The 14,096-nt window shown below is 39.8% G+C and overlaps 1 protein-coding gene across 10 annotated transcripts in view; it reads right to left on the reverse strand.

The window, feature by feature from the left end:
• stxbp5l (syntaxin binding protein 5L) overlaps positions 1 to 14,096 on the reverse strand; it is a 221,828-nt gene that overhangs the window by 3,963 nt on the left and 203,769 nt on the right. For 5 of the 10 annotated variants that reach the window (XM_022680499.2, XM_022680496.2, XM_022680498.2 and 2 more), the window contains 5 exons: positions 10,271 to 10,369; positions 6,178 to 6,417; positions 4,356 to 4,719; positions 3,429 to 3,594; positions 266 to 377 (listed from right to left, as the gene is read on the reverse strand). In XM_022680499.2, the coding sequence (XP_022536220.2) occupies positions 266 to 377; positions 3,429 to 3,594; positions 4,356 to 4,719; positions 6,178 to 6,417; positions 10,271 to 10,369 (981 nt within the window). The remainder of the gene's footprint in view (positions 1 to 265; positions 378 to 3,428; positions 3,595 to 4,355; positions 4,720 to 6,177; positions 6,418 to 10,270; positions 10,370 to 14,096) is intronic. The other 5 variants (XM_022680504.2, XM_022680501.2, XM_022680503.2 and 2 more) reach the window with 1 other exon arrangement.

A 14,096-nucleotide genomic window follows, 5' to 3' on the forward strand; every position in this document is an offset into this window, starting at 1 on the left:
ATGTGTTATAATTGATTATTAATGATTTTAAGGCAGCAATTACTAACCATTAATAAACTTATTGTAAACCCTTTATAAAATAATAGTCTTATTTTAAAGTGGTACAGAATTCAGATTTCTTTTTTTTTTTACAGAATGTTAAAAAGTTTAAGGTTACTTCAAGTCACCACATGAACATAGAATGATTGCTTTATAGTTCAAAAGATTTACAAAGAAATATATAAATGAAAACTCTGAATGATCGTTGAATGAAAGAAACACTCACAGAGCTCTTCACGATCAAAGGTCTGGGCGTTCCCTCCAAAGAAGCCCTTCAGGAAGCCTCGGTTCTGTGCCTCAGGGGTCTCGGTGGGTGTGAAAAGCTCTCCCAGCATCTCCTGCAGCCAATCAATCAGGAAATCAATAAGTAAATCTGTGAGGCAGCCAATCAAGAGTGATCAGGTAGTCAGAAAGCATCAGGCCTACTGGCAGTAAACTAGTTCCTCCAGAAGATGGCAGTGTGAGAGAACCTAACATCGGTCAACCCCCTGCTATTGTTTATGATTCAGGATTAACACCGTATGTTTTTTTGCAAGATGTAGAGCAGCGATCGTGTGCATGCTCTCTAATTCCATACACAATATACGATTTAAGCATGTTCCTACTGGCATTTTTAATGACATTTTCTTTGAGAGGTTATGATCAATTAAATCTGGCAGTATCAGGTAATTTTCTTGGTTGGGAGTGGGGGTGCTAATTATCCAACAGGCTTGCCAGCTACCAATTCTGTTGATTACGTGCCTATGGTTTGGTTTGTTTTTTTTACACAGTGAAAATTGGAGCAATAGCAGAGATTTTTTTCATTGCTGAAGTGATCCATCCATCCGTCCATCCATCCATCCATCCACCCACCTGTGTAAATGTGAATTTAAGTTGTTTATAATGATACTTTTGTATTGATTCTTTTGTGCACTAATGCTAAACTTTTTTTTAAAATACATGAAATTATGAATACTAATTCTTTATTATTATGATATATGATTGTATACCCCCTGTAGTAGGTTTAGGACCTGCCCAAGTAAACGTGTAATTTTGACGTGTGCCATTAGCACTCAAGCTAATCTTGTATCTTTGAGGCATTCCTGTGAACAGGAAAAATGATTGCTGTCAAAATAGCTTTTATCTGAGGAAAAGCAACAAATACCAAAGCTGATATGTGTTGTTGCTTCCCCTAAACATAATCACTTTTGTCTGAATTACAAGTCATAACAGGAATGTTGTTACATCTGCTAGCTTCCACTGGAATACTGAAAAAAACACATACAATTCCTCCTAAAACCCAGCAATCTTTATTTAGTGTGGTAGCTAACAGGCTACAATTTGAGTACAACTTGTTTAAAGGGTAGGGCTTTCTTACCATGAAAGGGTTTACAAACATTTATTTAAGAACATATTCCTAGGTTAGTTTCTAATAATAGATCTTCTGTGGATATTTGTATTGAAATGTGTTCAAACTGTTATTTCAGTGAATAAATTGTCGTATTTGGGCGTTTAGCCAACTACAAAATGAAACACGAGTTCAGAGGCCTGTAGAGACCTTTTCTACTTCATCTTTAGTCTAATACAACACCGCATCCGTGTCCAGAGACCTGACAATGAATATGTACCCCGCAGGTGTGATGAACAGAGCACAGTGTGTGTGAGTGTGTGTGTGTGTGTGTGTATGAGAGAGGGAGAGAAAAAAGAAAGCTAGCGAGGTGCAGCAGGGCAGGGCTCAGCTCAGCAGAGCTCAAAGCACCCATGACAAGCATGACATTTCACTTCAGTAGACACTGGCACGCACGCACACACGTACACACGCACACACACACACTCGCACACACACACACACACTCCCAGCTTTACCTGCTGCTAATGTTCTGCTGTCTGTTGATATATGTAGTTAAATGAATATGATGCTTACATAAATACAGGTGAGTATGGTATCCCTGCCCTTTTTGTCTACTGGGGCATATCAACATATCTACACAATATTGCAAAAAGTATCCACTCCCCTGTTGTTATGTTTGTTGATGTGAAACTTGGATGGAGCTGCTTGGCCATGAAAACGAATTTCATAAAGCTCTTTATGCCCTACTGTTCTTGAGTTAAACTGAAGGCCACATGAAGTTCGGAGGACTGTAGTGTTTAAATTCACACATGCAGCTTGTCTAGTCCCTGTATATTGTTTTTTTTCAATATTATAGGACTCTCTGGAGCCTATACCAGGCATGGGCTAGAGGAGTATAAAGCCCCCAGTACATTAGGGACGAAGTGGGGTTGTGATTAACAGCTGTCTTATTATTATTGTCTATATCTTTCAAACTAACACGGATCTAAGCTGAGGAAAATGATTTGTGTCAGAATTAGTTGTTAAAACACTGAATTCTTGAGATACTCACTAAAATGTCATTATTAATAAAATTGTGGAATACTACATGCTTGGTGAAAAATAGGTCTCAAAGAAAATAACCATAAACTTATCATCAACATTCCATATAAAATTCAGAATTCAGAAACTTAAAAAAAATGAAAAATTCAGAAAATTCAGACACATGTAAGTTGACTGGTGGGTTTGGATAGTAATTAAATGGCAATATTTGTGTACAAAAATATTTTCGTTAAAAAAAAGGCTGTAAGGCTGCCTTTTCACAGCAAGTCAAAGTGACCCGAATCTGATTTTCTCACCAAATCTAATGTATATATTGATCATATTAATGTGACTCATATCTGACATCTGTCTGAACAGTTTATGTGTCTATACTGATGCTCATGTGCTAATGTAATGCTTCAAATGAAGTTTCAGTGCCATCTTCACCAGTATTGTGAGCTATCAAGAAGTTATAGTCCACAGAGTATTTGAATAAGCTTCCTTTTTAAATGGCATGATTTTAGGCATAGACACTTTTGTGTTCTTCATTTTTTGATTTATATTTCATTAGAAAGATAGAGGGGTTCTAAAATTAGGCCTCTAAATATTGATTAAAAGGATATAGGTCTGTTAGGTCTGTTACAAGGTCTCAGATTTGTTATGAGGTTGTTTTTCTGACACTGAACCCTCTTTTCTTTTTTCTCCTTGACATAAAAATCGCATAAATTCTGATCTGGCTGTTCAGACTGGGTCACACTGCTGCAAATCGGATAAGAATGAAATGTTAGTATCCCTTATATTAAAATGGCCCAATTCTGAATTTTAAAAATATCAATTTCAATGTGTAAAAAAATGGTTCACATCTTAGCATCCCACTGGACCCTGACTTTCTCTTTAAGCAGCTTAATGATGATATACAGTATGTACACTAATGTAGCTGCTCCTTAAGTAAACTCCTTACATGGTTTAACAACAATTTAACCAATAAAAACAGCACGCAGCAGTGTATGAAAATGCAAGCCACAAGTTTGGAACACACCTGCAGATTATCACACATCTCCTGGCTGTAGGTGATGCGCTGTATCTCCGTGGGTGAGCTCAGGTAGAGGGCCTGCCCTCCGTTAGTGAAGCAGAACGTTCTGGCAATGCGCATGTCCGTCAGCGGCAGGTAGTGCACGTCCAGCAGGGGCCGTAAACTGGGCAGACTGTAACAAACACACACAAAAACAAGGACATTAGAACACAAACTTTGTGTGCTGAGAAAGGAGAGAAAAAATAATACATAAACTGAAAGCATTCTATTATACCAATAACAGACCCCTTCTAAATCACGGTCAGATCAAATAAAAAAACAATCAATAGCCTGCTGTACTGAGCGGGCTCCCTGATTGGCACTGCCAGCTTATCGATTCCACCCACGGATGACACCAGGATTAGGAGAGTCTGTGTATTATTCTGGGAAGGGAGGACAGGATTAGGAAAATCAATGATCCAAAAGATTAAAGGGATCAAATTAGTGTCACTAAGTGTGACAATCAGGATTGTTGTTTTTGCTAAACTGAAAGACAATGTGGGTTACTTATTGTATTTTACACCACAATATTAATGGGCTTGTATAAGGATCGGAAAATGAACTATACAGTTAAAATCAACAATTAGGTTACCGTATTTTTAGAAAATCCTTTAATTTTCCTAAAAATTGTCAGTGTGCCTTATAATCCGGTGCGCTTTATGTATTAATTTTACCTGAACTTCATAAAACTACCCGCATAAAAAGAAAAAAAACCCAGCAAAAGGAGTTAATAATCTCAGAAAGTGTTTAAACTGAAGAAGAAAAAACTAGCAGTTATGAAGGTCCATTAAATGAGTAGCAACTCTTGGCAAGCAAAATCAATACTACTCTATAATACTGTTTTGCTTCACAATAAGTAACAGTTTTCTTTCTGAAGTGAATATAGAGCTGAACCTGAGGATCATGACGTGTCCGTTGGCACAGAAGCAGGCCAGACACACGCTGTTGGAGACGGCCACCACGTCTGCCCGCAGCACGAAGGACGACTCGGTGATGTTGTGCACATACAGGCAGGCCTGCGAGGGCATGAGGAACACCTTGGCCTGCCGCTCAGAGCAAACCACGGCCAGGTGGCCGTCCCCAATGGCGTCCTGTGAGGAACAGGGCGAGAAGTTGACCAGCTTGCGCCTTCGGGGCCTTTCGGGATCCTCGGGGGCATTACCGTCTCGCCACACCTCGTACGGACTCTGGATCAGACAGCCTGCACAGTCCAAGAAACTGAACCGCAGAACTGAGCCTTTCAGCATCAGGACCGTGCCTGAAAGAGGAATGAAGAAAAGAGGGAATAAGAGATAGTCAGAGAAGGATGACTTTGATAAAAAGGAGAGAAATCATGTGATCTGACTGGCAGCCAGCATTTCCTCATCAAGAAAGGAATAATAAATGGGGTGTACATTCTGCGTCATTAATTTCTTAATGACACCAAAGGACTCTGTCCCATGCGACATCAATTAAAGGAATTATTCCAAAGCCTCAGTGCTGCTCAATATCAGCACGTCAGCACTGTCCAGATGACCTTGTCTTACTGCCATCTTGTGCCAAATATAATTAAAGTGACCTATCCATCCAGTGGTTTCTTGCTGAGGCATGTTTCAGCACTTTAATGAACTGAAACAGAACCAGAAAGCCAGAAAGGTAAATCACTGAACAAGAAAAGCCTCTGAGAAGAGACTAAAGAGAAATTATCAGAGACTGAGGACAGAGCTTCACATTAGAGCTGAAAAACTACAGTGTTCTCTAATTCAAGGCAATTGAATCCAGTTTCAAACAGTGTGAGTGCTTCGGTAAGATCAGACTCCCGCTGAATATACAAGTATAGCCGTATCTTGATGGAAGAGGCGATCAAAGGGTTTGTTTGAGCTGGGCAGAAATGTTAGCTCAATCTTTCAGCTCCATATGTTATTTTAGAAGGTTTGGGCACATCCATTCAGTGAATTGTAGGCTGGTCCCATAATATTCAGCCCATATTGTTTATACTATAAGGAGTTGTCCACTAACATTTAGGGAATTAGTGATCAAGCCCAAAATGATTACCCACATTGAATCAAAAGAGTTCTGTCAGAACAGATAAACAGGGTATGGACCAAAGTGTCTATCAGTATGGAAAGACCCAAATGGTATATCACTAGGGTTTAGCCTATATAATCTATCACTAGGGTTTGGTCCAAAGCATCTTTCAATAAGGTTAGGTGTAAAGGGTCTATAAATAGGGGTTGGCCCAAAGAATCTTTGTCTAGGGTTAGGCCCAAAGGGTCTATCAATAGGGTTTGACCCAGAAGTTCTATATATAGGGTTTGTCCCAAATGGCTCAAAGAGTTTATTCATAAGGTTTGGGCACAGGGGTTATTCATAGGATTTGAACCAAAGTGCTTATGAATAGGTTAGGCCCAAAGAGTCTATCACTAGACTTACCAGACAGGGATTTAACTTATTGCTGGACTACAAAGCATTCTGAATGCAAATTCTCTATTGAAAGGAACACATAGCCCAGAACTAGGCTTAATCCCTGTCTGGAATCCAATCATAGTGTCCATTCATAGGGGTTGTCATAGTGTCCATTCATTGGTGTGTATCCATGATGTTTGCCTTTGGGGTTAGTCCCAAGGATCCATCAATAAAATTTCATTGATCTATAGGAATTGCTCAAGAATCTAAACACATGGCTTGGCCCACACATTCTGGCCATATTGACTGGCAAAGCATAAGTGATGCTCACTGGTGGGCGCCACAGTGATAGGCTCCTCCATCCTCTCCTGCTCATCAGTGGGGATGGACATGGGCACAAGCAGCATCAAGCCCAAGCTGGTGCCCACCCACAAGCATGGTGTGGGCAGCGCGTCCGACTTGCGGCCATATGACTCGGCAAACAGCAGCGTGGTCACCGCCTCTTTGGTGTCCCGATCTATACTGGAGACGCTGGAACTCCGCGAACGGCTGAACGAGTTCTCCCGGCTCTCTAGAAAAGACCAGGAGGAAGGAGCGAGGACAGAGAGAGGGAGAGAGAGAGTTGGGGAGGAGTGGGAGAGCGACATGGGAGTGAACAGAGAGAGAAAGGAGTGAGAAGAGAAATGGAAAATGTAAAAGAAAAAAAAGAAAGAAATATAGAAGGAGAAAATGGAAGAGGTTTAAAGAACTGGAAGCTGTAAAACAGAAAGATCATGATTAAACTGAATTCACTCCTTCCATGTGTTCACATTTAGGTGTCCAAACAAACCACATTGACCTGAATCGACAAAGCCATGGACCATTTTAAGCCTTTGCAAAGACGAGACTGAAAACAACGTGACGGAAAAAGACAAGAGACACCATTCTTTCTAATTCGCTTTTATTGTTTTGCAGTTTCAACAAGACAGATGAATATCAAAGGCTTGCTCAGACAAAGCTTGCATACACAGTAGCTACACACTCCTACACACACACTCCTACACACACACACTTCTACACACATACTACTGCAGTGTATGAACACACATTCAGCAAACAATGCTTTTTGCACAGTCATGTGCACTGTTTAAAGTCCTGCTTCTTTAAAACTAAGCTGAATAAACTTGTGTTGTTGTGGTTTTGTGGTTTATAATATTAAAGGTATTTATAGACACCTAAATTTAATTCTGCTATTTGTATAAAGCATATTTATGCCATTGATAAGAATAATTGTCTTGCATTCGGTGTGTTCAATATTGGCAAAACACTCTCGTATAAATCATAATAGACCTTGTTTTACCATTGAACGATGGTCTTTGAAACTCATCTTTATTTAATTATACACCTTTGTAGAGATATCAGAGAGAAGACTGAAAGATTTACTTGAATGTAAACTCACCAAGAACTTTATTAGGAACACTATATGTAAACTGAGAAGACTCTTTGCTCTCAAAACAGCCTTGTTTATCGGTGGCATGGATTCTACAAAATGTTGAAAACGTCATGTCATTTAGATATTTCAAAAGCACAATCATGCTCCGTATCTCATGTTCTACCACATCCCAAATCTGTTCTGTTGGTGACTCATGGTTATTAAATCAGTTCGAGACAACCTCTGTCTTGTGACATGGTGCATCACCATGCTTTAAGTGGTGCATGCTGTGGTCATGAAGGGAAGCACATGGTCAGCAACAGTAGTCAAAAAGGCTCTGGCATTCAAGGCACAACCTGATTGATAGGTATCAATGGGCCCAAAATGTTATACCACTCTTACCAGCCTAGTTTGTTAACACAAGGCAGGTTGGCTTAATGGATTCATGATGTTGACACTAATTCTGATTCTACCATCTGATTTATCAGATTCATCAGATCAAGCTACGTTTCTTTAGTCATCAGCTGTCCAGATTTGGTGGGTGAGGGCCTATTGCAGATTCCGCTTTTTGTTCTTAACTGTTTTAAACCTCGTATGTTGGACGTGTTGTACATTCTGAGAAGCTTTTGCTTGCCACAGTGTCACAGATTGTTTTTCCAAAGTTACTGTAGCATTTTCGAACTGTCATAGACTATATTTGCCTTTTTAATGGAAAATCTCCATTTAAAAAAGCTGTGTAGTCAAGACTAGGCTGAATCCCTGTCTGGAAAACTGCCCTAAGGTGTTTCTGTCTGCAGAACTGCTGTTTACTGGATGTTTATTTCTTTATTGCACCATTCTGAATAAACCCTAGAGACTGTTGTGCTGAAAATCCCAGTAGATTTCTGGGCTGTCCAGGAAATACTAAAACAAGTACAGTCATGCCACACTTGAAATCCAAATGAGATTTTCCCATTCTGATGGTTGAAATAAACGCTAACTAAAGCTGCTGGAGTTCCTAATAAAGTGCTCAGTGAGTGTATCGATCCTTTTAGATTCCAGATCACATATTTAGGTCGCGTCAGCCAATCAACAACAGACGCCGCAATCTGCTTCTGTGACAGCACAGAAGAACATTTTAACTAATGACATAATTATCAGCAAGCCGGGGTCTCTCAGTTAATCAGTCAACATCTGGCTTTGTTCCCAAACGGCCTGTGATTAAAACAGACGTCACTAAGCGTAACTGACTTCAGAGCGGAGAGGCTTCTTTAGATACTGCTGTATCAGACAGTGTGAGATTATAGCTAACAGTGACCTTCCTGACTGTAGATCAGAACTGCTCTTCAGTGTTCATCATGTGTTCCTGTGTTTGATTAGTGGGGAGCTGGTCCATTACTAAGCTCTGCCTACAGCGATTTGACTTGTAATGGTAAGGATCGTAGCCATATGTTCCTTTTATTTTACCAAATAAAAAGCTTTCACAGAGCTCTAGCCTGGGCAACAAACACTTAAAGGAAGACTTCCAACAATGCCTTCCAACAGCTGATTGCCTCTGAAACAGCGGACCAGATTTATCTAAATGTAAAAAGAACATATCAAATGTTACATATGTCTTGAAGAATCCATTTTTTTAAAGAGGTTTCTTTAATGAGTTTACATATACTGACTTTCCACATGGGACAGTTCCATGACTTTGGCCACATCCAATGAAAGCTAATGAACACTGCATTTTCCTGTGGGAGATTCATGTAGGGGTCTACTGAATTGATTGAGACTTGTCCGATCCCATGGACAATTCTAGCCAGATACTGCCGGTCACGATAATTACCACACACTGCACTGTCCCACTGTGGGTGGTAATGTCTTTTATAACATAGATGCGACACAATTTAGGAAATGGAATGGAATGTCCCATCCATCTGGCACTATCAGGCCTTGTTTGAACTTGTTTGCCACAGGCCCATTGCAACAAGGCAAGCAAACCAATTAATTGCCTAGGGCCTGGTTATGAATTAAATTTAACAACAAACTGTGAGTGCCTCTTTAAATTCTTTGACAGCAAATGCAGTAAAATACAACAACACTGTTATTGGAATCTCCTTCAGTATGGCCCCTCCCACTATTTGCTGATAGTAGCCAGCCAGCTAGGTTCGTGATTCCTGCAGCCAGCAAAATATGAAACTTCAGCAATCCATCAGAAAGCCAGAAAGCAAAGAAGAGGAAGGAAGAGCAATATTGGATAAATTTAGCTTGGGACCCCAAAATGCCTTAAAACAGCCCTACCTTGCCATTCATGGACATGCTGGGCAGTGTTTATTCACACTCACAAGATAACACCTCACAACATATACAGGTGTGGGCAATTCCAAGCCATCTCATGAGGTAACACTTTACATACTGTACAATACCATGACTTTTCACTTAAGTGCTTATATTGTTACTTACTTTTCTTGTATTTTATTTTTATTTTTAAACATTATTTATATTAATTATATTATTTTCGCCACTGAATTGCTTTTTATGCATTGTAATTATGCACAATTTTTTATATATATATTTTTGGACCTCTTATGGTTTTGATACTGTTCCTTTAAGATTCCTGTCCTTCACTGCGATACATTCCTTAAACACCCAAATGGTGTTAAAAGGGACTAATTAAACTGTAAGCTGTATAGGGAGATATATGCATTTGGTGTTTTTGCACGTCAGTGTTTCATACATTATCTGTTTTAAAACTTTATTAAACCATGCTTAGGACTATGCTAAAGTCTTGTATTTCCAAAAAGTGACCAGCATTTGTTTTTTTTTTTACAAGCTACAACATGTAACAGAGACGTGGGCGGGACACTGCAGGACAGGAGCTGGAGAGAGACACTGAGGGAGGACGACACTGCAGGCTCTCTCCAGGCTCAGCAGAACGCAAACGTGGGGCTCGTGAGGAAGCGGTGATGAAGGACAGGACTGGACGGAGTGTGGGATGAGACGCTGATGGGGTGCGGCCCCCCCAGAGGGCCCCCCTCTCCCGTCTTACCTCTCTCGGTCCAGGAGTAGGTGGTGGTGTGGTGCTCATCGTGTGAGTACATAGTGACACCATGCAGCTGCTGCAGCATGGCCCGTCTAGACGCGTAACCTATCCATCACACATACACACAGTACACACGGTACACACCAATACACACACGGTACACACCAATCCACAATGCACACACACACATACGGTGAAACACCATCACGAACACACACATATATGTATACGTATACATATACACACACACACACAGTCAGACAGCGTGTCGAAGACAGTACAGAGAGTTGGACAGAGACAGAGGAGAAAAAGGAAACAGCCGGTGAAGAGAACCCAAAGATCTCCATCTCAATAAAACAACAATGTTAGAACCCACAGCATAGAACCTTAGACTCTTAAGATTCCACTTGAATTGTTCCAGCATTTCTGTGGTTAGATATAAATGATAGAGTAGTCAATTTATATTATATACAATAAATAACTATGCATTTTCATTTCTTTCTTTTTAAGATTTATTTGTATATTCTCCCCATCATTAGTGATGCCACAACACAATAGCACACACCTCCTCCGACACATGTGAAATTAGCCACCGCCTCTTTTCGAGCTGCTGCTGAGCAGAGCACTCGGAGGAATGCACAGCAACTCATTTCCTATACATCAACTCACAGATGCTTTGTGTTGATCAACATCACCCTAGTAGTGATGAGGGGAAAGATCACCATCTATCTACCCAGAGAGAGCAAGGCCAATTGTGCTCTCTCAGGGCTCCGGCAGCTGACGGCAAGCTGCATGACCGGGATTCGAACCAGGAATCTTCCGATCATAGTGATTTTTATCATTTTTACAGGACAATGCTTGGACACATACTGCTGCCTTCTCAAGAGCTTGCCTTGAAGACACAGATATAATAACATGGCTAAATGTATCATCAAACCTATCCCCACCCCTACTGCAAAATCTTGAGGAATATTCAAACTGCATGGGATGAAATATCTCGAGTCACCATTAGGAACCTCTACAACTTCATGTTAAGAGATTTGCCATCATTTACTGTTCCTGGCAAACTTTATAATCCTTCTGGGTGCAACTACATTTGAGAGTGAGTGTGTATTGTAAGAAACTGGTTCACTGGTGCAGCTGCACTGACCACACACTGATAACCTGACACAGCATAAACACTTGCTGTACAGGCTGTGGTCAGAGAGGCTGTTTCTAAGGGAAAATTGCTGTTCATTGAGGAAAAAATGATGCATGCATTAATGTGTGTATGTTCTGTAAAGCTGCAGCGTTCAATTGTGTGTATACAAACATACAGTTTTCTCCAATGCAAAGCTCTTGTTTAAGAAACAAGGCTATAACAGCGTGATGCAAGACAAAACACAAGTATTTATATAAATACAGTACCAGTCAAAAGTTTGGACACGCCTTCTCATTCAACGTTTTGCTTTATTTAATTATTATTTTTTTGTTATATAATAATATTAAAGACACGAAAACAATTAAGGGACACATGGAATTACACAGTAAAAAGTGTTTGTCCTTCACAATCCCCTAACCTAAACCTAACAGAGATGGTGATTTGAGATAAGCTGGAGCTTCAAAGTGTGAAGAAAAAGCAGCAACTTTTGTTCAGCACCTCCAGGAACTCCTCCTTCAAGACGCTGAGAAAACTATTCCAGGTGACTCTCCCTCATGAAGACACTAAGATTAAAATACCAAGTGTGTACAGGACTGTCCTCAAAGATAAATATATAAAACATATTCTGGTTTATGTGACACGTTTTGTGTTCCTGTATAGCTTCAATGTCTTCAATATTAAATTCACTATTAAAAAACCCATTAAATGAATGAGGAGTGTTCAAACTTTTGACTTTTGACTGGTATATGGATAGTCAGTTATCAGTATCAATAATTGTCAGCACACAGATAAACAGAGAGAAACACACAAACACACACACACACACAAACTCTTTACACATTGACCTTTAGCGTCGCTTTCATAACAGACATCAACCACATCTAACAGGACAACATCTGGCTCATTAGCCGTTCTCAGGACGTGTGTGAACGCTCATTGCCGCATCTGTCGTGTACGTGTGAATATTTCATGATGGAGGAGGGAAAGAGTTCCACTGTAGTGAAGGTGACACTCTCTCTATCTCTGTTTTTCTCTCTATCTATCTGTTTTTCTCTCTATCTGTCTCTCTCTCTCTCTTTCTCTCTCTGTCTGTCTGTTTCTCTCTCTCTTTCTCTGTCTCTCTCTCTCTGTTTCTCTCTTTCACTCTCTGTTTCTCTCTGTTTTTCTCTGTCACTCTCTCTTTCTCTCTCTTTCTCTGTTTCTTTCTCTGTCTCTTTTTCTGCCTCTTTTTCTGTTTGTCTCTTTGTCTCTCTTTTTGTTTCTTTCTCTCTGTTTCTCTCCCTTTGTCTCTGTTTCTCTGTCTGCTATCCTATATATATATATATATATATATATATATATATATATATATATATATATATATATATATATATATGATATCTAATATAAAGAATGTAAATTAATTTTTTATTAATTCTTAGTTCATTTAATTACAAATCTCTTATTATAATCTAATGTGTTTGGCAGCCATGAAAATGGGTGAGCTGGCTACTTTTCTGCTGAACAGGTATTCCCTGAGCCTCAGTAAGGTTTGCTAACCATAGCTAGGCCATGATGCCACTGTGTCTTCATGGCTGTGAAAGTGGTAACAAACCATAAATAAATATCTATATTTTTTTTCTATATACAATCTTACAATCTATGCACACCAAACACATGCTAACCTGTTACATATCTGATAAAACAAGTCTAAAGGGTATCTGTGTGTCTTTGCTGCACTCGTGACCCGAGTTACCTCAGTACATTAGTGCATCTGCATCCAGCGTTCCCTCCCTGCTCGTTATTAATGTGACACTGCGTATCCCTGCGTTCCCCCTCCTGCTGTCCTCACTTCCTGTAGCGTGTCTCATTAGCCGCGGCCTGGCTCGTCTCGCTGCTAATTGACCTTTAATTATCTCGGCGACCCCGCTGTGCAGCCGCATGCCTGTTGCCGCAGCAGTGAGGACACACGCAGCAGCAGCAGCAGCGCAGACTCTCTGGCTCACGGGAACAGTTCTCCCAGACGGATACGTGAACGGGGGCGGCGTTTAAAAAGCTGACGGCTTTAGGAAAATATCATAATGAGAATTGATCGGCTGCTCTGTGAGTTCTGAAATGTATTCCGACGTAAAAATCAATTGAGTGGTCACTGTGAGAACTGCACCCCCCCCCACCCCCACCCCCTACACAGATGGACCACCCTAATGGCACCTACTCTGGCTGTGCTGGCTACTGAAACGGCGGCCATGATGGTTAACAAGCAGGCTTATATCTGATTGGCTAGTTTGGTAGAGCCAGTTGAACATTTCTGTCAAGCTGGTTATACCAAACTGCAAAAATGTAAAGCTTATTAAAGTTTATTAAGCTTATTAAGTTAAATCCTCTTTAAATATCTCATATGTCTAATTTTAACATTGTTTTCAAAGAATATTTTACTTATTTCTTACTTTTTTTTTTTTTTAATATTTCTTAGTTTGTTAGAAACCTAATCTACTAAAAGTATCTTATTCCATTGGCTGATACTTTTTTCTTGTTTTAAGTATTATTTCTTGACAAAAAATTAATTATTTAAATGATTCAAAATAAGTTATTTCTTGAATTAAACAATAACATAAGAAACCCTAGTAGATTAAATTCATTAATACAAGTAAAGGAATTAGGAGCATTTCACTTGCTAAGATATGTTTTACAGTGTAGTGGCCTAGCTTGATT

The sequence above is a fragment of the Astyanax mexicanus genome, chromosome 11 (genome assembly GCF_023375975.1).
Source record: "Astyanax mexicanus isolate ESR-SI-001 chromosome 11, AstMex3_surface, whole genome shotgun sequence".
Lineage (NCBI taxonomy): Eukaryota > Metazoa > Chordata > Actinopteri > Characiformes > Acestrorhamphidae > Astyanax > Astyanax mexicanus.